Source organism: Frieseomelitta varia, unplaced genomic scaffold (genome assembly GCF_011392965.1).
Source record: "Frieseomelitta varia isolate USP_RPSP 00005682 unplaced genomic scaffold, Fvar_1.2 scaffold_493, whole genome shotgun sequence".
NCBI classification, from domain to species: domain Eukaryota; kingdom Metazoa; phylum Arthropoda; class Insecta; order Hymenoptera; family Apidae; genus Frieseomelitta; species Frieseomelitta varia.
The window spans coordinates 281,164-307,307 of record NW_025110249.1 but is presented as its reverse complement, the minus strand read 5'-3'; the positions used below and the strand labels follow the sequence as shown (position 1 = coordinate 307,307).

The window sequence follows — 26,144 nt, the reverse complement described above, 5'->3', positions numbered from 1 at the left end:
ACTTCGCGTCAAACGTTCCCGGTACGGCAAGCGCGCGGTATACACACCTACGATCCACCTTTTATCGGCGACGTTTTGCTCGAGGAGTCTAGCTTTACCGACCTTCCGATCAGATAGAAGGAGGGCTTTGAAACTATCGTAGCTGCTCCCTTCCAGCTATCGAGCAACGGACGGTACCCTCCAGTGGAAGCTGGTGAACATTGCCCAGAGTGCCTGTAACACAGACTCGAGACCATAGTTACTTTCTGGCTCGTCTAGCGAGTAGCGTAAATACTTGGCGACCGGTCAGTCGTCACGCGACTGCTTCGAGCACGACTGTTCTTCCGCTGGACGGAATCGAAGAGCCATGAGAATCGTAAGTAACACTCGCATCCGTAACAAGCGCAAGTTTCAAAGAGAGAGAGAAAAGGAGGAAAAGAAGCGCGCACTTGCACGCAACGGAAGAGATTCGTGGTAATGGGGGAAGGGAAGTTTTCCTCGGTAGTTGGTCCGTAGGCCGCGATTAATTGGAGGGGGCGGTGTATTCGGTGGGAGAGACTTTCGCGGGACTAGACCGCGCGCTTTTATAGTGAAGTAACTCGCGCTCCCTGTACTCGTTCGATCGATCATTGTCTCTCTCTCTCTCTCGGCCGGGTACAGAAGTTCTTGTGGTTGTGTCACAATTTGGCACATGTCTCGTTCGATCAGCAGACACGAGTCGTGATCCGGTTCCCTTTCCGATCCCCGGGGAAATGAGGTGTTTGGCTGGATACCATCGAGCACGGTAGTCGGACGGATCGAAGAACGACGCAGGAGAGGTTCACGCAGGATGACGGTGTTGCGAGTGAGAACATACATTTATCATCGTTTTACGTTTGAACTGTCGTTTTGTGCTCGTTTTGCGTTGGAAGAAAATTTTGGTATATTGTTTTTGTGTCAGCTTTTCATAAATATTAGTCGATCATAAGTGGCTCAGCATTTTCACGGGCCTTTCACGCGCAAACTTTCTACGATTGTCCAACGCGATTTCGATTCATCGGTCGCGTAGAAATCGCATCTCCGTATCGGGGAGTTAATTTTAAATCGTTCGTTATCGTTTCGACTGCTTAGCCGAAGGCAAGATCGGTTATTAGAAAACCGAGAGAGCGGGAAGCCATCCCGACACTCCTCGTCGTGATCGGGTAAAAGCATGCAAACCACGAGATTCGCTTATTGTGGCCGAACTTTCTATATCCTCCTTTCTGGAACCGTGGCTCGTATCGTGAACTACACGATTCTCGGTATCGCAAGCCTGACTATCGTCATGCTCATCTCTCACCTTCGTATAATTAAAACATCCAGAAGAAATCGCGGCATTATCCCAATTGAGGCCAGTTGAACGACTTAATAACATCCTGAACGATTCGCAGCCGTAATAATTTCATTGCGATCGAGTATGCTCGTTACCTTGGACGATCATATCGTCGAGTTACATATTCCGAAAGTAGGCTGTAAATTTATTCAAAAGACGAGAGATTCGTTCTCCATCTATCCGGATACTTTCCAAACCTTTCATCCTCGTCGCTTTCGTCACTCACCTATTCGAAGAGAAAGTAATGAACGATCTCACGCAAGTGGATTGCACCCGGTTAATTAACAGATCGTTTCGTTCGTCGAAACTGATAAATAGAGGGAAGTTGAACGAACGTTCCCCGAGCGAAGAAAATCCGTAAACTCAACTCGAGTTCATTCACAAGATCATCGTAGCCGTCGGCGAGACAGGTCCACGTCCTTGCCCCGGGCTGTCGTATCGTTTGCGTCTCAACTAACGCGTCTGTTTCTCTGTCGGGTTGCTCCGCCGGGTTGCGTAACAAATATGCGTTGGTAGCTTGTTGATATCAGACGATGATCGATTTAAATTTTCTAGAAACTTGATAAAAGAAAATCGTCAATTGATTTAACAGAAAATTCACGGACTATGAAACTCGGGAACATTAGGAAGAAATATTCCAACAATCGTTCGTTCCAAGGCTACACTTTGCGGTTAAAATCTTAGATTTCATCGATAGTTGCGCAACGTGATGAATAATATCGTCGACGAGAAGATCGATAAAAAGAAATGTGGAATCAGATCGGAACGACAAGGGTAATTCGTTCCAGCCTTCCGCGAAAATCAGCTCGAAGGTGCGCTCGAAAATTCAAATCAGACCCCACTTCCGTTTGATTTTTTTTTTTTATTGCACGCTTTTTTCCAATGAAATAAAAGTCTGGGCTCAACGAAGTCACGCACGAAAAACGCTGCTAACCACTACCGCTAAAATGAAAACGACCGCCGATTCTGGTCACGCGACCGGGATTCGATAGCGCCTTGCGAAACGGCGCGATGTTAATTCCTACTTGGCGAGCAACTAACGAGGGAAAAAAGGAGTGTCGCGACACTTGACTCTCTGAATCTTTTCGATTCGCGGCATAAATGTCCCAAGGTCCCGATACTCGGATTTTTCGAGTCGGACTGGGACGAGGACTAGGTTATTGCAGCGTACGTGTTATACATGGCAACGCGAAAATGGTTGAAAACGTCTTCTGGTTGTATAGTAATTTCAAGTTGCTCAAAATTATATATGCATGTGTGGAGTTCGTTTTCATTAGGAAACCACTGGACGCATTAACGACGCGAGATCGGTTCCCTCGATCGCGGTGGATCGATTACCCTCTTCACACTCGGTCGTAGGTGCGCGTTCTCACTTTCTAAACGAGCCGGCGAGTAATCGACAGCGACACTGACGTTTCCAGGGGCATTAGAGACGTTGGAGAATCGTGAAAGAAACTGAAATGAGTGCACGAGGTTCTCTCTTTCTCGTTCTAGTATATATTTCTCTTTTTACACGCGTGTCGAAAGTGCTTGGAGATTGTATTTGAACGGTGATTTGATATGCGAATATTTTCCATCAGTTTCGGAGGATCTGGTGCGTGAAGTAGACACATAATTATGGTATCTCGCGGATTGATTTTAGATACATTGCGACAGAAAGCATTGTTACCTAGGAATTCGAGACGACAGTTTTTCTTCTCTGATATTCGATCGTGACAATATTTCTTCATTATCATAAAGCAATGTACTTACACGACGGTCGATCGCTCGAGAAAGTAGAAACACATTGGAAAAGGTGTGACGAAAAGGCTCCATAGATCATCTTCGAGTGGACAAGAAATATTGGTCACACCGTCCGCGTGAGATTAACGAGGAACAGGTTGCGCGAACGAGCACAACTTCTCTTCAACAGGAAGAATTTCGCAATCCTTCCTCAAACTGAACGACGCCATTTCTCGTGTCTCACCTATTTCCAATAGCGATTTCAAAAAAAAAAAAAGAAAAAAAAAAGACAGCAACGAATAAATGATCGGCTATTAATACTCGACAAACGAAATCCATCGATTGCACATGCAACGATTCATGGGCCGAAATAAATCGCGTTCCGCTCGATAGTAGCTCGGTATCGGTAATCGCGGTCGATTAGTCACACGGACGAAACCTCGATTTCATTTGTCGGTTTATTAGTCTTTTGTTTTTCCTGGCGACTCTGATTGTGGACGATTGTAAATCAATCAGATTACATTCATGAACACTTCACACCTTTCGGCATCGCAATTTCATACAATTTTTCCACGCGTAATGAGATGTAAGAAAACGTCATTTCCAGTGAAATCCACTAATTAATACATATGAGAATACGTTTTTCGACTCTTAGCTTCTTGATGGTCGATTGTCACTGGGAAAATGAATAATTTTCACGGAGTGTGAAAATAATTAGATTGTAAATGATTAGATTACGCTCAAAAATTTTATTGCTTTTCGCAAAAGTTTCGACATTACGGAAAGTTTTTTTTTTTATCTTGTATCGAAGAAATAAATGACTTTCAGTTTTTCAATAGTATATTAACAGTGTACAAAGAAGACTTTGTTACTTACAGCGCGAACTTGCGATCTTTTTTGACATTTGTCAATCAATTTTTCGAGAACTTAATTACGCTGGAAGAATAAATAACTTTTGGATAAGTCGGGAGATACGGCTCGTTATACGCAGGGCGAAAGTGGTCCGGGGAACGGATTGGAAAGGAGAGAAGAGCGATCTGCTGGTCTGCTGGTCTTTTATTTTTTTTAAAATCCCCCCTAGTGAACGGTGGCGATTTTCACGCTTTGGAAAGGTGAACCGATGGAGAAACGTTTCTCAATGGTTTTTTTCCCCCTTGATGTCTAGGCTGTTGAACCGTAACCGCGTGCGAAATCGGAAGTGTATCGTATCTCGTTTTTTCGTTTCTCGAGAACTGATTTACTTTTTTCACGCGTTGCCTTCGAGCTATCATTGACGTAACAATTGTCATGCATCGAACAGAATCTAAACGAGGATCGCATCAACCACCGATAGTCGGCGGATCCTCTCGCGTTGAACGAAAGCAGAGATAGATAAACGTTGCTGAATACTAGACTGCTTCAGAGTTGAGCGACTCGATAGGTCTCTCGATAAGATAAAATAACATCGATACGAAAGGAAAGTTGGCGTTACAAATTGGATCGTGTAATATATATTAAAGATATCCGAGATATCTGATTAGAGAACTGCAAGGCTAGATTTGAAGTAGAAAGTAAGGCAAGATTATTTGAGCAATCTAGGCTTCGACATCTTAACTCGTTAAGGACCAAGCAATAATTTATCTTAATATTCCAAGTACTTCAATTTGTTCAAGTTTCGTAAAATTGCAGAGTCTAGGTAATGACGGAATTTACTTTCATTAGCCAGTTAGTATTACAAAGAATTTGATAATATAAATTGATTGAAAAGAGTTGACCGAAATGAAATGTTGTATCAATGGAACGTTGGTTCTCAATTTTGAATGAGTCTCAGTTTTGAAGAAAACAAATTGCTTGGCTCGAAAAAAATATATCGCAGCGATTCAAATAACTCTATCTTGCACCGTCTCGACTAAATTTTGAAAGATTTGAGAGCGTAGAGGTTCTTCGGGATAGAAATTCGACCCGCTTTCTAATTACGAAGACGTTCGTCGTCCAACACCTTTGGCCGTTGTTTCGCGCAATAATTGGCCCGCCGCCAAGTATGAAACCGAACGCGAAGGATTGTACGAACGACACACGCAGGATGAAATCGGGGATGCTCGCTTTCACTCGATCGTTCAAATTTATAGGAGCCCCTGAATTAGAACGACTCCACTGTCGTAACATACACTGCTACGTAAAGGCATTTGAACACTCGTTACGAGAAACTTTATATCACTATTGTACGTATTACGTAACATATATTCTGAAATTCCGTTAATGAGATTAATGAGACAGTTATGAAATTACGTCAGTGAAACTTGGAACCACAATTTTGGAAAAGTGTGTATAAAATAAAATATAAAGTATAAAATATAAAATATAAAATATAAAATTGTATACAAGTTACAATTTTATATTTTCCTAAACATACATAAATTGAATAAAACACCAATATCTACAAAATTGCAGTTTAAGTACCTATATTGTTGTATCTAAAACATAAATATTAAAAGTTAATTTCATTGAATATCGAGGCTTATTAGTATAATAGACGATTGGTACATGCAGTTTCTATATATATATATATTTTTTTAGATTTTTATCAAACTAGACAAACCACGATATCGTGACCAATCGCGACAGCGATAATGAAACTTCAACATTCTTCATATACATGTAAATGTTCACCTATTTTCATGAGTAGTGGAGGATTTATCAGCCATCGAGGGTTTTAGTTCCTCATATTTTATTGTAAATATCGTAATATTGCAAGATCAAGGAACATATAATTTGATATCAAGAATATCATCTAAAATCTGATACAAAGACTCTTCCGTATCATCCAGAGATGATCTGCATATTTCTTCTGAAGTGTCTGCTTGTCAAACAATGCTTCGAAAGATCACAATGGCTCTTTGTCTAGGAGATGGGCGCACATATTTCCGATACCCTGTGAAACTGTAACGTGGGCATTATACAATTTCCCTCGGGAATATACGGAGCGAATTTATGCAAACTCTTGGATTTTCTCCCTTTTTCGTTGGCTGCGAACAGCCGATAGAAGGTTTCTCCTTGTTCCGGTGGTGTGTCGTTCTCGCTCTCGCGGAGAACGCATTCCGTCGAATTTTCTGAACAGTCGACCTCGATTATCGCGGCGCACGTTGCGCAATTGCACCTTTCGTCGCCACCTTTCTGAAAGACTCTCGGTTCGCGTTCCACAGGAAACGGAGTCGACACGATGTTTCCTATTTCTTTCGTCTTTCGTCTCGTTTCACGAAACCATGGCGATGAATTTTTTGCCTCGTGCATTGACAATAGCGTTCCTCGGAGTAATTTACAGTCGTTGTCGAAACGTATTATATTTGGACACCATTGTATTTTTATGTTATGAATGGTCTGAAGATTTTCATGCAAAATTGCACGGAATGCACGTGATATAAAATATATTAAAGTGCAGTGTTTTCTGTATATTTCTATATATTCAAAATTACAAATTTGCATAAAGATCTAGAGACGACGTATTGTGATAATTAATTAATTCCAAGTATGTGACATTTCATTTAATTGAAAAGTAAGATTTGATACGGGGAAAATGAAATAACCGGATAAGAAAACGTCACTTTCCTCGACCAGAAATGACCTTTCTATCAAAATTTCGACGATGGGAATTTCCATGACACGCAAGATTGTTTCGACGACGAACTTCAGGCGAACAGACGTTGCGCAAGCATTGGTGGCTACGGTGCAACGAACGCATTGCGTTTTCTCGGGCGTGCATCATATCGTCCTCGATGTCGAAATTAAGTACCTGCGTAGTAAACCTGGCTTTTGTAACGCACGGCACGGAAATATCGTAGAAACACAGAGCTTGTTCGCGCGAATCAATTGACTCAATTGAATTATAAAAGTTAGGCTTTTCCCTCGTCGTTTTGGTTTGCTGCGAAAATCGCAGCTGAACTGCAGCGCGCGTACCTTGTAACACGTTCAATTCCCCATTTAAAATCAACTGTTTCTCTGACGTAATCTTTGAAAATCCTTTCTAAAAATCGCGATACAATAGAAGCTTTGTTTTCGTGGGCAATTAAGGAACGACTTGCAGCGAAATTTCCCTTGCATCGTATAATTACCGTTCGTTTCAATTTTCTGATCGTTTCGAGGTACTAACGTGGAGGGAGAAAAAAAAAAAAAAAAAAAAAGAATGGTTTTACGAGAAAACAAGGGGTTTACGATGGCTGTGTAATATCCGAGCAGCACGTGACAGAAAAGTAAAAGCGGGAAGATAACGTTTTGCACAGGCACGATGTGGGCGTGTTGCAGCAATAGATATCTCGAGCGCAGTCGGGTGTGCATGTGAGTTAGGTGCATTCCAGCTGTACGGTGACAAAAGACGCTCGCGCAAATGAACCGTTTGACTTTTGTGCTTTGTCGCGGGAGAACAAACCTCGGTTTACTTTACAACGACGTGTGAAATTAAAATTGTCGAGCCACATCGTGCATATGGTACAAACTTGGAAGAACAGAACGTCTCTTTTCACGAGATATTGATAATAATGAGTTTGCGGATGTTTGTGTGAATTAAGATTTTTATAAATATCATTAAAATAATGAAATTCGAATCGAATAATGATAGGAAATTGTTGACATTTTAAATTGTTATAACTCTGTTAAAAAAAATTATTACACTCCACTTGGTCTCATTTTAGAATTTTTTTTTTGAATGATGTTTTTATGTTACGGATGGAAAAGTAAGGATACTATTTTCTCGAAAATTTTAACATTTCAAATATTTCTAAGAAAATTGGAAAAGTTTCAAGTAAGATTAAACTTACCATACCTCAAAGATTGAAGTCTCTCCTTTATAACAACTTGAAACTTGTACTACTATTGCCTCTTCTTTCCCATTTTACTGAACTTTAGATATCGGGCTTAAAAATTCGAGAAATACTAACGATATTTCGTTGTTATTGGTTATACTGTAACAAATATTTTTGTTCTTAAATTTTTCACAAATGCATAAATATCTAACAAATACATCCATGTTATTATTTGTAACTGACACGATAAGATCCTGAGGGTAGCACTCAGCACGTAGCACGTAGCAAGCGATTAAGAAAGGGAAAGGACAAGGAAGAGAAATTTCATTGCTAATGCCAGAAACGCCAGACACAATTTTCGCGACACGCCTAATTTACCTAACGTGTAACGAGTCAATTTCGCGCGAGTATTTCCCGAAGCGATCGTTCCAACGATCCTCTATATTAGAACTGAACCGTCTACCAAACGAGCTGAAACGAGTAATTGCTGGAGGAGAGCGCGTTCTCTGTCCGGCAGAAAACGGCGGAAAACTCCTCTATACTTTAGATACTTTAGTGGATACTTTCGTTTCGCGTACAGACGAAGTACATACGTACGTACGTTTCTCCGTGTTGCGCAACGAACGCATCCGGCTTCCACAGATGCGTCCGAATGGCATCGTCATTAACGATACAAAAATCGTAGGGAAAAGAAACGGCTGGAAAGAGAGGAAACAAATCGTTTCTCTGGATATTAAACGCGGAAATGCTCGCCTGAACGCGTGGTTAAACGTTTCGCGATCTGTACTAATGGATCCAAAGCATTACGCACTCGAGACTCGAGGCTCGTACGCATCTCGCGTACATACGTCACCTGACACGCAGAGAAACTTGCGATGCAGTTCGTTTGTAGATGTAACAATCGGGAGATTATCGTTTTGACAAGAGGCCAGATTTCTCCCGCCTCTCGAGAGCATCGATGCTTTCGCCTTTCGTTTGATTCGATATCTATTGCCGATGGCCGTGAAATTTCTTGTAGCAGCAGAGTAAACTGGGGGAACTTTCTGAAAAAAGATCTATAAGTGTATGATAAACGCATTATTGTTGAGCAAATGGCTGGACGGTTTGATTGATGATAGTAACGCATGAACTTTATTAAAATACACAGAAATTGCTGGTTTTATGATTTTAATCAATATAAGTTCTTCGTGAACATAATTTATTCACTTTTTATCTCTATATTTTATCTTCGAGAATTTTCGTGAAAATTTATATTATTTAAAACGTGCCTGTAGAAACAGAATTGTTTTCTATACCAAATATTATAGAAACTATATATTTTGTCATATTATGTCCATTCTGTGTAATTTTGCACATTGAAATTTCCTACAAATGCGTAAAAATTCCCGATAAATTCTCTCAATTAAAAAAAAAAAAGAAGTGGATTTTGTGTAATGGTCAATTGGTCAATTTGGATAATGTACGATCATTTTGTCACAGTAATTTGATTCGACATGCAAGTACACGTTAAAGATATCGGAGAGCGCATGCGTTAACATCGGTTTAATGGTACGCCGTGTCAGATCGACATTGATGTTTATCGATCAGGCAACACAAGAACAAATCGTGCTCGACACTTTCGAGTGCCGTTTCCGATGAATCGCGCCGTCGTTACGTAAGGCGTGAGCTATCGGAGAACGAGCGAAACTCGTAGCCCGCAGGCGTTTTCCAACAGATTACAGGGAAAATAATGGAACACAGGTCGACTCGCTCTTTCATTGATCATTGAGTAGAAAGGAAGCTGAAATTCTTCCTGGAAATATCCGCAGATTGATAAATCCATTGCTTCGGGAATTGGAGAGAAATTGTATAATTGGTTGTATATTGATTGGTACACTTGTACAAGGTGATTTGTACAAAAGTGTATGTTGCGCGTAAAAAAATATAGCGGCGGTAGTACCTACGCGCAAAAATCGAGAGTTCACTTTCGATCTTGAAAGTTTGAAGTCTACACGGTTCGTAGAGAGATGGGTGACCGCGATCTTTTGAGGCAGTTCTATATACATTTTCATGTTTGCTCTCGTCGGCACTTAACATCCGTGTACTCCTCTTTACTTTCTTCATCGAAGAAAGTGTAAAATTCTTGTGTAAATGTTATCTGTAATTTCCAGGGCGTTAGGTTTTGGATATTTTGTTCGATAAATGTTACACTTCGTATGATATTCGTTACACGACCATAGAGAAAGGGTTTGAAGGGAAATTAATATTTTGATTTTTGACATCTCGTGGCGAAATTTCGAATCTTCTTTCAATCTATTGAAGTGTGCGACTTTATGATAAACGAGACTATATTTTAATTTGACGAGATTCATGTTTAACCTGTTCTTTTTTTTCAAATTTAACCGCCATTGCTTATTTATTTAAATATCATCGTATTGCTTAATAACAATTTTTAATATTAAAAGAAGAATTTTTCTTCAAGAGATTCACTGCTTTCGAAATGAAATTTTGATTTCGAAGACTAACCACATTTCGAATTCCATACGAAAAATGCGAAACGAATCGCGAGATTATGCGGGCAAAGCACACCTACGAAAATATTTCTGGAGTATACACTGAAAAACATACCAATAATACCACCCTTCAGGTAGCCGATTCATTAAGTAAACGCCCATTAATTCACGCGTGGAAAATACGGCGCACGCGTTCTCCGCTACTTTTCTCCGCATTTCGCCGCTTCACCCCGACAAATGTGCAATATGTTTACGATTATTTCGCAACGAACGTAAATGCATAAATTACACCGTCCCCGAGCTCGTTCGAGTAGCCGTCGTACGTCGTATGTACATACGTGCTGTTCTCCTCGTGATCATCGACGCGCGTTGCCTTAGATATCACTGCGGCGTGATCTATCGTCACGGTGCGCGAACATGTGTGCCGCGGTTTGTGGGCGACCTCGTGCCTCCGTAAGTACCTACCATCGAACCGCGCGTGACTTCTCCAACCGAGAAATTCCTTTAAGTCGCTCTCTTCCACGTTTCAGGCGTTCCTTCAATGTCGTTCTTCTTGCCTTGAAAGCATACTTGGTTAATTTGACTGTTCAAAAGTCGTGAAAATTAGATTACCCAGCCAGAAAAGAAGTCTGGTGAAGCGGTCGCTTCGAGATGACGTTTTTATAGATTGCACGTGAGAAAAGTGAGGTTAGAGGAAAATAAGGGTAGAATTTAGGCGTTCCTCAATGACGTTCTTATTTATAATCGGTTACTTGTACTTCGTATTTGTACTTGGCTAATTTGAGTTTTAAGAATCGTAAAAATTAGATTGCGTAGCCAGAAAAGAGATCTGTACAATTTTGTCGCTTTGAGACAATATTTTTACATTTTTCATGTATACTTTTCATGGAATGATAAATTTGAAGGGAACTGAAAATAAAATTCAAACGTTTCACGAATGATATTCTTATTTGCAATTAGTTACACGTACTTGATTAATTTGAATTTTAAGAATCATAGAAATTAGATTACACGCTCAGAAGAAAGAAAAGCTTGTCATTTTGATATGACGTATATATGGATATGAATTTTATATAAGGAAGGAGAGCGTGCAGAAAGATAAGAGTGGAATTCAGGTATTCCGTCGATGATGTTTCTTGGTTAATTTTTGTTTAAGATTTTACAGTGTAAGCGTATGCACATTATATATAGTAAAGTTTCACATACCGATGTATACGAATACTTTTTGAGTCTGATTTCATTCTTAGTTAAAATATGCAATTTTTCTTTGTAACCAAAGAGACTGTCATCTTATCTCATAGCTAGAACAAATGCTCTTTCTTTAGAATAAAATTGAAAATTATAAAATCATTGCTATATCTAGAGGTTGTTATTTGTTGTTCTCAAATTATACAGGTTGCTTCGTATTCACAAAAAATTAGATTACAGAGGATTTTGCACTTTTTACGTGAGAAGGATGAGGATTTGCGTCGGTATTTGAGAAACGACTTGACAAATGTTTCCCAACACTTTTTGTTCTGACGCGATAATTATAGCAAACGTATTCATCCAGACGGCAATCGCTAATTAGAATTGGTGCCAATCAACGGCTCGCAGCTTATGAGAGTATATCATTAAACTGTCTTTCTCTCTCTCTTCGCTTCAATCAACCCCGTTGAAAGTTGTGACAAGAAAATCCAACGTGGCGTGATGCAATTCTCGACGTAAATCAACGTAACGTCTTGTGAGACTACGTTAGACTGAAGTATTCGATATAACCTATGTTTTCAATAACTCGCTTTAGAATTTGAAGTACTAGATTAGTGCGGAAATAATGTATGTTTCTTGTATGTAAAAATTAAAATCATAAGTGGGAAAACGTGTCGCTCGTTTGCTGCAGTAACGCAAAATTTGCAATTTTTTAAGTTAAAGTTATTGCTAGTTTTGTAAGTTTCAAAATTCAGTACGTGATTTCACAATATTTTGATGTAACAAAATTATAACAGGAGAAATATTCCGACTCGTTTTCTCTAAAATCAAATGATTTTTTTCATTAACAAATGATTTTTCATGCCTTTTATAGAACAGCAATTTAAAAATTTAACACGTCGTTTACCAATTCCAAATTAAAACTATCTTTTCATTTGATTCTGGAATTAAATATATGTTTTTATCACTTCCTTGAGGCTGCAACAAATATTAGTAAAGTGATCGATATACATCGACTTGTAACTTCAGACAAAAATCAATTATTGTAGGTTACATAACACAGAACATCGTCTTAATGAAATAATATTATACGTCAAAGACTCGTCAAAGACGAATATTATTTTCCCATCAATCCAACATACATACATATATCGGAAAATTATTCACGTAAACCGGAATTCTCATAACAGAGCAACAATTAATCACCTTGACATTGGTGCCAGACATCAAGAAAGAAATCGCGAGGCGATGACGTGTCCGCGACGTGTTCACCTTGTTTTCGATACAGAAAACCGATTGAGGAATCAACGCGCTCACGCTCGTTTAATCAGTCATAATCTGGGCGGGTAATTATTCGACGGCTAGCTCGACGTTCCCAAGCTTTTCCACGTCGATGGAATCATCCTCTCCATACGCAGAACCGTAATGTCGCGTAACGATTTCATCAGATTTTACGTAAGCGAAGATTCTCGATGAAAGACGAGGAAAATCATCGGTTGTCGCACGATACAAATCAGCTTTCTTCACACTTGTTTCCAGAGAAAGAGAGAGAAAATGTGTTCCTTCCATTTTTGAATCAACGATTCACAGGGAGTTCACGACACTAGCGTGCGTTTCCTTTTAAAGATTTCTTTCGAGCATGCGATGCCTCGCCGGGTGATAACCGCCTTGGGAATATTTATGGCTTTTTTTTACGGGAACCTCGATCGAGGAAAAGGAACCTGTTGCAAGATCGCAATGTTCTGTCGAAAGAGTAATTAACCGCGCTCTCTTGTGTTACATAGTCGAGGAAAGCGGAAGTGTGTTTGCTGAGGTTTTAAGGGGACGTTCTAGTTTACCACGCCCCCTTTAGATTGTGTAGCGTTTTAGATTATTTGGCTTATTTTCGAATTTACAATCTTAGGGATTTTTCGTATCGATTTTACTCATATTTCTTTGTCCGTGTTTCAGGAATATTCACGACGATTTAAATTAACTGATTTATTAAGACGTAAGAAGAATGTGATTTTGAATAATAAAATATGTATGTTGAATCAAATGTATGTTGATTTTGTTCTACTTATTTAAATTTGAGAAAAATCATGGAGATTAGTTATATATGTTACGATAATAACGTGAATTAGAACGAGAAAGAAATATCAAATACTGAAGAAACGTGATGACGTTTTTAAATGTAGAGTTTTTCAAAGAGAATCATTTCCCTATTACTCTGATTTATACGATAATATACGGATTCAGAGTTAATCATTCAATTAAATCTCGAGATAACGTGTCAGGAGTAAAACACCTATCAAGTATCAAGAACCTGTAATTTCAGAAAATGTCAAGAAAAAATCAATTCTCCACGGTGAAACGCTCCTTTAATTGGACTTGTCTGCAAAAATATAAATTTACGATATCCCGCATACACGATCTATTTCTGGTATTCTTATCCCTCTGGATTCCGTAAATACCTACGTGACATGTAACAGAAATAGTTATCTACGAGATAGGCGAATCAATTAAAAGCAAACTGATCGCAATTTATCAAAATCGAATGGGGGCGGTGCCGGTGTAAAGTGCCCCCGCATTGCGCTTTTGCTCTTACCATATTTCATCCCAGCTGAAATTCATCAAGTAACACTTCGGTCAGGCATTCTCTCGCTTAAATGGCGAATGTGGAAAGGAAGTCAAGTGACTTTCGATTGGATAGAAGGCCTCTAAATAATCTGTCATTCCACTGGTTATTGGCCCATAAATTTTACCGCATTGTTAAACCGACGAACGCTCGTAAAAATTGTCACGGTGGTCTGATAATTGTATATACTGACTTTGTTTGGATCGTCAGTTATCCGGTCGAGGTTACCATTCTGCGGTTAGGAGCGTTTTCAGACAGTTTAACGAAGCTTTCGAGTTGGTTGTTGGTCAATAGAATTGGCGACGTTAATGGAGGCGCAGCTTCTGGTATCGAGACCACCTTGATCGTCGTCAATCTCGAGAGACTCGATTAAAACTGTAGCCGAGAGGATTTCTATATTTACAGTGCGCGTGGTGAATTTTTCTTTTCGACGAAGACTTTCAATTTTTTGCACGAACGTTGAGCGAACATTGGTGAAAGCAGACATTCTAAAATGTAATAATTCATCGCTGGTGCCTGATACGTTAATTAGACTGTCGAACCTGATTTAATGGACGCTTAGTGGTGGATTTAATAGAAGGTTGTGCTCGACTAAAATGGGAAATTATACAGATTAAGATCGATAAGTCATTGATACATTAACGATTACTTTCCTTCTTTTCTTCTTTTTTTTAATTGAGAAAGTTGAAATCTCTATAAGTATACAGAGATTATTTCGCGGTGGATTTTACATAATCAAACAAATTGAAAACTTTAAGAAATTTTAAAAGAAACTTTAAAATCATATATATAGCTGCAATAGATTTACGGAATAAAAGACTAATTGATGATGAAAAATCAAAACCCAGTTCTTTTCTCGCGATATTTCAAATGCTTCATTAAAAAAAAAAAAAAAAAATAGTCGAGATGGTAGATCTAAATATTATTATAATTTATAATACAATTCAGAAAAATATTCTTTTTCAAAAGAAGCGGGTTTTGAACGGAATCAGATGTTATTTGGTTAATTAAAGAAAAAAAATCACCTATAACTTTGAAACTATTAATCTTTCGACCCATGTTTATCAGGTCTTTTTTTCATGTTTCGGCGAGTAGTATCTATCCTATGAGTCCTTTTTTTCTATTCAACCTGTGTATGTTGGTATCGTATGTTATATATTTATTAGTCATATAAAAATCCAAATGAAAAATGAAGAGAGTGTCAGGTTAATCTTTCCATTTCAGACAATCCCGGTGGTTTTGGTTTTAATGGTCCTGGCAGTGGCTTCGTCCCAGGATTATAGTCAGCTGTTCGCAGGATTCGGCCCTTACCTGAGGCAATCAGCGGTAATGCGAGATCCACGATCGAACAGGGGCAAGTATGCTAATCCCCGTATCCCACGAAACCCTTCTGATACGGTAGATCCGTTTGATCGATACGACTCTCGATCCTAATCCCAACTGAAATTCCTTGTGAGAAATAATTTTCACCGTGAGAACGAGGCATTGATTCACGAACTCGCGGTTAATTCCATTTCCGCTCGTGTTTCCAGCGAAGCGCGACGCTGTTACTAAACGAGATTATCCTCGAATTACGAAGGTTCGGGGTACCCAACTACAGAAATTACGATCAATGGCGGAAGAGGATACTAATCGCAATAATTTAATCGATATCCAGCGCGTTGAGCGTACCGATACAGGCTTACGAACGCTTAGTTGAGCCGGTAACGGCTCGTGATTAGTATAATATGTCTTGAGCAAAAGGAAAGCGGTCGTATATATTTCAACCAGTTATCTGGCTTCTGTAAATCGACGTGAATTCATCAAGTTGATCGTTTTACATTTTATTCGTCAATTTTCGAAACTTTGATTCACTTTGATTCACTTCCAATATAAGAGCAAAGAATTCGAGTCACTTCTCGAGCATGAAAGTCTTGAAAGTCTTTGAAATTTTGAGAGAAAGTCTCGATTATCTTGACTGTCTTGAAGTTGTTTCGAAAGTCGGTTTTAACAGCATGACGGAGACGTTCCTAACGCGAACTTTTTAAAATTCTTTTGTATTTTAATATAAAATATATTTACATAATATAATTTAATTTAATATAATACAATATAATTAATGCTATTTGAGTTTAAGTACTCGGAAAGCTTTTGTAGCACTGAATACTTAAAACTCTCAATACTTTCGAGATACTTAAAAATTTTCCAAGATATTCACGACGATTCCAAGGTGATCCACATCTTTATCAGAACTTTCAAGAGTTTCAAGCTTCGAATGGATCACGATCGATCTCGGATCACGTGTCACGTTCGTCAACTTGAATTCATAATTTATGATTGGACGACGAACGAAACGTTGTTTGTCGCGTAAATGAGACCTGTTGTGACATTTGCCTGCGCTAGTCGTTATGTGCGCCGATCGATGCACACGTAATACAGGATCACGATCCTTGCGATCGAGTGGAACGCCGCGCGTTTAAGCAGGGAATAGGTGCCAAGTTCAGACTCACCTACAATAAATAGCCGCGGGAAAATATCGCTGACAGTGAGCTGTTGTGTTGTCATGTGATACTGCTCGATTTCTTGCGACCGTCTATTAGATAACAATTTTTCTTCCTTCCTTTCAGAGTTCTTGTAACATAGTTTTACGCTATATCCATTGAGACTGGTGCTAATTTATAGACCACGAGAAAAAAAAAAAAAAAAAATTGAATGGACTTGACAAGGAGCTGAGTTCATTAGCGAAAGTTAGATAAGAGTAGAGTCTCGATTGGTCGTTTCGCCTTTCTCAATTAGCCGGAACAGTTGATCAGGTGTCCGCCATCAAGTATCGCCGATTTCGTAACAGTTTTATCGCCGAGCGATAAATCATCGCAAAAATCAAGTACGTCTTGTGTCCATTTACAGAAACTAGCGTCGGTTAATCGATTAATAATCATTTACGTTGCAAATTATTTCCCGATTATTATTCAAGCAGATCCCCGCTGGATTTCCTTGACAGATTGTCTCTGAGAAAATATCAAAGATTATAAGTAACAACAGGTTGGTAGGTAACACATAATGGAGCTGATAATCCGATTATCAAGATTTTAGTGTTTCACAGCTCTTGAAGCGTACAATGCACTATAATTTAAATTCCGGTCGTGTCATTGTCCGCCGGAAGGGTCACGGAGAACCATTGTACGTGAATATTACGAAACTGTGATTCATATTTCTGCCCTTGATCATAATCGAACAATTAAAACTACATTGTACAAGAAGCGAAATAAGAGAAAGACTTACAGGAGTCTTTTGATCCTGATCGCGATCAGTGACCATGAAGGTTGGACCACAGATTACGTAACGAATTCTGTAATCTTGAAAGGACTCGCTATTTAATTTTCGATTACTTATCCGATTTCGATAAATGATAGTTATATTCGTTTAAGAACATACTCTTAAGCCTTAATTGATACTATTAGATTGCATCAGAAACGTAATAATTCAGAGATAAGCGAATTTAAATTCGAAATTTTTAATTTTATCACTAATTTTCATCCGACGTAAATTATTGTAATAACTACGATACTACCTGAGTGTAAATAGTTTCTAAAATATTTTAGAACTTGTTTCGAAAATTTTATAATGGTTAAATGTTATCTCTTTCCAAAAATTTTCTCTTCCAAAAATTTCGTCAGACATTAATAATTTGTCAAATCCTGATAAAAACAAACAGTCGCGCAACTTCATTGGTACATGGCATTTCGAGAGAATGGTGTTTTGTATGATCGCCAGCCACGGATTGACAGATGACTAACGAGCTCACTTAATGCGTGTTTATGATTTTTCATAAACACCTGCATTCTCGTGGGAATAGAAAATGAGCTGGGATGTCGTTTCTCATTGAAATTCCTACGGATTTGGGTCGATGGACATGGAAACGGAGAGTGTCGAAAGTGTTTAATGAACGATTTGATGGATGACGTTTAAGGCTTTGGGCGCTGGTCAATTTTGTTTATTGCGTGAATTATGTGGCAGGTAGATAAATCAATGGGGGTTAATTGAACTGCGTTGGAAGCAAGGCTCGTTGGTGGATTGTAGAAATTATACGTTATCATGCTGCGTGTAATAATTTTGTACCAATTCTTCCTTTGAACAATTTAACTCTCTAAACGAGCTGAAAAAAGTGAACTTTTTAAACGAAACATCTGATTTATAATATTTTACATTTACGGGTGCCAATTCATTTAATATACTGACTTTCAAAAATAATTGCAAGAATATTCTTCACATTAATATTATAATTTCGTAATTATTAATATTATAATGTAATAATATTGTAACAATATTATTATAATATTAAATATTATAATAATATTTAATTATATTATTTAATATTATAATAATATTTATAATAATTTCGTAATTATTAATATTATAATGTAATAATAATTTTATAATTTTATAATTTTATTATAATATAATAGTACAGTAGCAAGGTAGTTGTAAGAATATTATTTCTCTTATTAGACTGTTCGAAGAATTCCTAGCAAAAAATTTAAATAGATAATACATTTATCATAAATAGATGATACATTTAGACGATATAACATACATAAATGACATATCAATTCTACTTTTTTTTTTTTAACCAGAAATAATAATGATTCGCTTCCAACTCTACCAAGCACAATGCATTTCGCTACTAACTTCTCGAACATTCTAATAATTTCGAAATTTCTGACGACTGATGATTTTTCGTACAGGTCCAGTGCTGTTCCCTCCGGGCCCTCCGCCAAATAACGCGGATTCCAGCGGAGTGATAGTAGGCGCGAGCGGCTACGGATTCGTGCCACCCAACCAAGGTAAATCGTCGATTGGATTCTGAAGGGGAAAAAAAAAAAAAAAAATGAGAGTGCTTTGGTGACGCAGAAGCAATGAATGGCACCGAGTCTGCTCTTAAAATTCAAACCTCCGCCTAAAAGCTCTCCGCAGCGAGCAGTAATTTCTTGGGGGTGAAACTAACCCCGGGCACTAATTTGTGCACCTAACTTGTGAATAAAACGCTATTTATTTGTTGTCGCACACGTCGGATCACCCAAATCTATCCTCCTATCTTTCTTCACTCCAACACGTTCACATGCTGTACGAGGATCTTGACTATGAACAATTAACTCTAATCACGACTGAAAATGCCGATCACTCGTACTTATTGACACGCGATGACTGTGTCAATTCATAGGAATTTGACTATTTCGTTGTTCATAAAATAACAGTAATTGCAATGACTATACTGTAATCTTTAGACTCGGTTGTTTATATTTCTATTTATATAAACACGACTAAAGAAGAAATTTTTCAATTGTTGCGTTACAGTCTTGTTCTGATTTTTGCAAATGAACAGTTTAAGACATTTAATATAACGGAAGGAGATGTTTAAACGTTAGGCAGATACAAATAGCTTGAAAAAGAGTACAATTTCTCGTAATCTCGAGTCAAGTAATCTTTGTAACGAGACTTGACTTCACTTGGCGACTTTTAAACAACGAACGAAATCTTGAGAAACTGGACGTTCGTACGCTGAACATTCTCTGAGGTTCAAAAATCGAACAGAGAAAGAGATTTGCGATGCTTGATCGTTCTCGTGAAAGGCGTTCCATCTCGATCGTGATCGTGAACACGTGAACACTGCGTTAGAACGTGGACGATCGCAATACTCAGCTTTCGAAGCATCAACTCCAATCCTATGCAAATTCCTCGAGTCACACGAGACTTGTAAATATGGAAGAACAACAGTCTCTTCTTCCGGCACTAACTCGCAAGTTTGTCACACAGTCACGTACTAATACGATTTGTATTGTTTGTGCTAGTTGGTGCTAATTAGTTGACCTGCCACTTGTCCAATTTGCAAGTGTTTCTTAACGTAGCAAGTTCTACTAACATTTTGTAAATACAACATAGAAGCTGAGACGCACAGAGTAGCGATATACAGGTAAGCTTGGTTTGGCATCAATTTTAAACTTTCTAAAGGTGCACCATCACGAGTTGTCTGGAGATATAGACAGAGTTTGAGGTTGTAACATAAATTCGTCCTGGTTTTCTATTTGTTATTATCGTGTGTTTACGTATATGTATACATGTACATATGTATATAACTTTATCAGAAATTTAATAAACGGTGTTGGCAATATGCATCTGGAATTCAAAGAAGATTAATAAATAAAAAAATTTGATATTTTTGAAACTGCCAGAATAGTGCAGTATCTTTGAAAAAGAAAAAAGAGGAAAAATGAAATTTTCCACTCCACGAATCGAATCTGAGAAATAAACAAGCTACCCCTAAAATCTCCCCGACTGACAGCGAGAAAATACCGATTCGATTTTCGCATAAATCACATCACGAGGTAATCCACGTGCAAATGGAAGCGCCGTAGATTTCCTCTTCCGGGATTACGTCGCTAGGATTCTCTCTCTCTCTCTCTCTCTCTCTCTCTCTCTCTCTTTGATTGATCCTCCCGGCAAAAGTTACGCGAACGAATAAAAATTCCCTCTCGTCCTTCATTATCGAAATCGTGGCCGCCACTGGCGATCTTCGTCGTTGGACAGAGAATAAGAGAAAGGAAGGAAGAAGGAGGAAGGCAATACCGGTTTTCTCGAAGAAGAGCCAGTCCTTGGGATTCACTTGGAGAGCAATGTGACGGGAGGGGTCAGTGAAAGTTATTTCGTTGGCCTCGTGACTTAAACTCGTTTTAAGCGTAACCTCGGCTGAGCTACTATTTCGCGAGGCGTAACAGGTGTTACGAGGTCAGCGGGGTCGACGACAAGGTCATTGCTTTTGGCATACTGAAAATTCTGCCTCCATTCTGGAGAGTCAATGGCCTTCCGCCTCTCTACTCACGGTCAAGTTCTCGGTTTTAGGTTTCCCTTGTTTAACGTTCTGACCACTAGCTAGTTTCTGACGTAACTTCAATTAACGATCGCCTATTTCAGCCAAGAATTAGCAAAATTTATGTTTAATTTATATTTGTGAAATATAACGGAACTTCAATTATCTTGTTAAATTGTTTGAATCCGGCTAACTAATTCGGCTGTCTAATTTGAAAGATCTTTAATTAATTGAGATATGTGTCTTGTTTTATCTGAACGTCTTCTGATCCTCATCTGTCTCTCATTTTTCCAATTTAATTTGTACCTTGGTGTCAAATCAACACAACGATGAAAAATTAATATCTATAATAAAAAAGGAAGTAAGTAAACTTGTAAATTCTTTTATTGACAGTAAGTAGGCGAAATGTTTATTCAATTGTGTATAAGATTCACACAAATATGTAGATCCACAATTTTGTATCGTGATCTTACCTTTTTTGACTTTGTCTAACGTTATGATCGTTTGTTTCTAACTTGTTACAAATATGTTCGAAATTATAAATGCTTATACGCATTTTTGAAAGACACTGAACATATTGAATACATAATTGTGATATAATAATTAGAAGGCAATGTGCTGTCTATCACGAAGATTTGAAAACAGATATTATTTACAATTTTTGGCGATATTTTGTGAACAAAAATATAAAAAAATATATATTAGAAAAATAGAGCCTCACCTCTGTATTTGTGCGCACATACTACAAAATAATATATTATTTTATAAGAAAAATGTGTTAAATTGACACAGGGGACGAATGAATGTTGAAAAAGAAACGTAACCTACTAGAATACCTCTCGATTATGAGAAACAATCTCGTTCCTCAGAATAGAAATTCGATTTGCATTTATCAATGGTCGAGTGTAACTCTGGAAGCGTTAAAATCACGTAACAAACGCAGTTTGAAGATTTATAATCGTTAACAAGTGCAATTACGTGTCGTTAGGCTCTCAGCAGTTTCCTTTATCACGATTCAATGTTGCGAATGAAGCCATATAATTTATTCGCCTAACGAGACTCGTAACACAATTTCGAGTAATCATAACGGCTTGTTATTTTATTCGTCATGAATTTTTAAGAGTACACTTTTACGAGCACGCGGTTCACTAGCGAGACGAAAGTTCGAACTTTCAATCGGTGTGCAAATAGTTCCATACATCGTTGCGCCACTTACACACACACACACACACACATACGCTGTCGTATGAGTAATAACAGTTAATCCAATCACCGAAGGAGAAACTACCTATTTTGATTTATTGCTATTACAGTTAATTTTTATTAATTAATTACGCAATTACTTGCGAATATTTACTTGGTTAAGTGGACGTTTATTGAAATCACCGCGAGAACATACGTACCTGCAGTGATTGGATACTTTTGAATGATTTTGAGTGAAATTTTTTGGTTCAGCTTGAGTTTCTGATTTAATCTGTAATTAATATTACAGAAATTGATAATATTATGTATCATTAAAATATTAAATAAAATAATTAAATAAATTACGTATTACTTAACACAAATAAAAATTGATTTTACCGAGAAATTTTAATTAAACGCCTTTTATTTTAATCTTGAGTAATTGAAATACATGTTTGTAGCCACATTTTTTTAACGAAACAGACGATTGTTAACGAAATCGTGCATTTTCTTTCTCTGAAGCGAACTCGAACAATTTGCGGTTGAAAACGAAGTTAGTTACATTTCAAGATATACGTATGTGTCCATTTATTTAAAAAAAAAAAAAAAAAAGACACGATTACTTTTTGGCCAACGGAGTAGATGTTAATGATACAGTTTCACGAACGCGAGGCGGCAGCTAGTGAAAGTTCGATCGATTGCTCTTTGCCCTCTGAACGCCTATGACCGAGAATTGACGACGTTGCTAGGGGAAAGGGAAACGAAAGGGAAACGAAAGGGACTCTTCGATGCACGTGTTCCCTCGTAACTCGAGCGATCGTTAAACTTGAACCACAGACACGACTTCTGTCGTTTCTCCGCTATTCCTCGAGTCCTGGTGCACCGGGCACGTCGTTCTGGATATTTAAATCTTTTCAAAGTTAAGTCAGCGGGGAGCTGGAAGAGGATTGCGCGATGAAAAACTGACCCTTGCTCGATTACGAGCAAGCTCTTCTGTGTCTGTTCCGGTGTGAAGGGGGGGGGGGGGAGCCTAAATTTACGCATAGCACCGTTGTACGCATGGCGCCCCTTGCTGCGCCTAATGGATCCCACTGACTTCTCCCCGTTGGTTAACTTTATTGTCAACGCGGCAGTCGGCCCAGCCAACGTCGAAGCCAACGGGCAGAAAAGCGAGCACTTAGCAGTCAAAGGGAGAGAGAATATCGGACGTGGATGAGATAGGGGCGACTTGAGTGACGAGGGTCCTGTAATTAGCAGCTTTGAAGTAGTTCCAGGCCTGACTTCTCATTACCGGCGGTCAGGTGTCTCGGCGATTATTCGCGGAAACTAGGCTTTCGCGAAAATCACGCGGACTCTTGAACACTGCCGGTTCCGTGAGATGCAACGCGCATCGTGTTTTCCGAGAGAAGAAGGATCGAATGATTGTTTGAATTAGAAGGGGAGAATCTTTTAAATGTTGATAAAATAAACTGTAACTAAATGAGAGTTACGTTGCAAAATAATTGCGAGATACGATCTTACGAGAAACACGATTCGGCCATCATAACACTTGCGCACAGTTCAGCGTGTAAAGGAACATTTATTTTATTATTCAGAAATGAGATTTCTGTACATTTAAGAAAATCGAATTCGCGTGTAATGAACCGCTTTGTTGAAAGCACGTTGAACAAAATTCAGTGACGTTTGAGAAGATTCGGAAGAAATTTTCCAGGGATTTGGTGTAACGCTGAGTTAAGAGTTGTCGAGAATAGAGAAAGCGATGAATTTTTTGTTTCGATAGACCGAGCTCGCGAGAGAGAAAATAAGCTTGAAAATTTTGTGAATCTCGAAACGTGAATACGGCTTGAGAGAGGCTGATTTATAGCCGTCGATTGGCGGTGATTTAACATAATTTCAGAAGCTGAATAAAATTATTTTTAACGTTCTGTTGCAGCTTTCTACAGGTTCTTTTACTATTAACGGCGAGTGGAGGAGATAGTGAAATATTGAGAAATTTGTGACTGTTGCGCCATTAATGGACCAAGTGGCAACGACAAGAATTTCTCAAGAAATTGACGAATTCGTGGAAAGAAATAATTTAGGAAGCAAGAATTCTACGTCCAACTTTGTATCATATACTTTAATTATTTTTATGGTGCTTAATGTGTTTCTAGCAACATTCGCGGGCACCCCATAGCAGTATTTATGTAAAGTAATGTATTAAACTAATATGTATTGTTAATGTTTTATGCAAGTTGCGTCAATGCAGAAATTTACAACGGTGGAGAACCCCAATTTATTTAATTTAAAATTATGCTCAATGACAGGAAAGTCTTGTAAAACTTTTTTATTGCAGTTGCATTCGTTAATTTATTAAAAGAGTGGCAAGAGTGATAAAGAAAATTAAGTTTCAAATAGAAAACGATTAATTACTGAGCCATTTAACCGTAAACAAATCTTTACAATTTGATACATTTCGTAACCCTGAAGATTTCTAATAAGATATTTACGCGCATTTTACTTCACAAAACTACAGTTTTACAACAAGTAAAAAGATACAGCCTTTTTAAATACATGCTAACATTCTCATTAAATATATACAGGTTCCACTTCAGCAAGTACTTTTATATCACTCCTTTATCAATCTTGATATACATACAGTCAAGGTTCCTCGGTTGTAAATCAAACAAAAAAGAAAAAAGAAAAAAAGTTGTATCTAAAATCGTTCGCTACGTTTTGAAACTTCACCGTCTATCCGAGATTGCCGTCCTTGCTCAATTTCCTGTACGTAAACAAAACAGATAGAAATCGAGAAACGCGAACGTCAATCATTCCGCGGGAATTATATTCAACATGATTGCTTTAAAAACGCGTGAAATTAGCGCTATAAATACACGGTAACTTCCTTGCGGCGTTGTTGTTCCGTATCGGTCCGCGATACGCGATACACAACGCGAACCACAAGGTGGTTACCATGATTCGGCCAACGTGATTTCCCAAGCGTGTTGCCTACGGTGCACGCGTGCATGCCCCGCTTTATTACATCACATCTCGATCGATCGATCGACTATCCGGGCGTATAGCTCGGCGGTTAGTCAGACAGGCTGCACTTGAAATCGAAATGCGCGAGGCACGCCGAGACCGGCACATGGGCGGGAAAATTGCGGATTGTTCCGTCGAACCGGACCACTGTTCATCGATCACGAAGCCAATCTGGCTCGACCGGTCACGGTTGATCAACGTAAGTCTGCGCTGTACATCCAGAGCTGTACATAATCCTTGGTGCAATAAACTTATTTTTGTTGTTAACGAGAACACACCCTGATTGATATTATGTCACAACCACGAGGACACACACTGTTAGGGCTTACGAAAGTATTCGAATTCTTGCCAACGCTTGGAAGATCTTTGCATTCATTGCAAAGTACGGCGTCGTGGTGTGACGCAATTCGAAAGTAATCTGTGATCTATAGAAATTAATTTTTTTCGCTCGTTTAAATCCTGACTTCGATATCTGGTATTGCATACATTGTTCTGATCGTTATCGTAATCATTCAAATGGTCATTGCGTAACGAAAACCAGTATTATATCCGTTAATGAATTAAACATTAAATCGAATTGAACAATTTATATGTGTGGATAACTCGGAATGCTAGTTATTATTTTTTATTAAATTTATGTATAATACAAACATACTCCTGTTCGCCGAATCCTTCAGTCGAGTTATTATGTCGTGATAATCATATAGCAATGATACCGAAGTACTAACTGATGGTTTTAACAATAATAGGATATTTGCATCTTCTTGTAAAAATTAATTATAATTCCACTGAATATTTAATAACTTATTATTAATGTAATGGATAATTGACTCTTCAAGTATATACACGTTATAATATTTATTTACAGAACGTGTCTGCGCATCTAAGCACTTGAATACTTTCGTCAGTCTGTTAACAACACGCAACACAAAAATGTTTGTCGAGGGCAAAGGGTTAACTATTTTTTTTTTTT

General features: G+C 38.3%; 1 protein-coding gene across 3 annotated transcripts; it reads left to right on the top strand.

Annotated features, from left to right (window-relative positions):
• On the top strand, positions 1 to 25,444 carry LOC122533063. 3 transcript variants are annotated; one of them, XM_043662423.1, is made up of 4 exons: positions 1 to 355; positions 15,349 to 15,478; positions 18,849 to 18,947; positions 24,084 to 25,444. In XM_043662423.1, the coding sequence occupies exons 1-4, from the start codon at positions 347 to 349 to the stop codon at positions 24,107 to 24,109; spliced, it is 264 nt and encodes an 87-aa protein (XP_043518358.1). In that variant the 5' UTR covers positions 1 to 346; the 3' UTR covers positions 24,110 to 25,444. The 3 variants fall into 3 exon arrangements, with proteins under 3 accessions (XP_043518358.1, XP_043518357.1, XP_043518356.1); XM_043662422.1 differs by lacking the exon at positions 1 to 355 and adding an exon at positions 553 to 823; XM_043662421.1 differs by lacking the exon at positions 1 to 355 and adding an exon at positions 10,705 to 10,772.
• Positions 25,445 to 26,144: the final 700 nt, after the last annotated feature.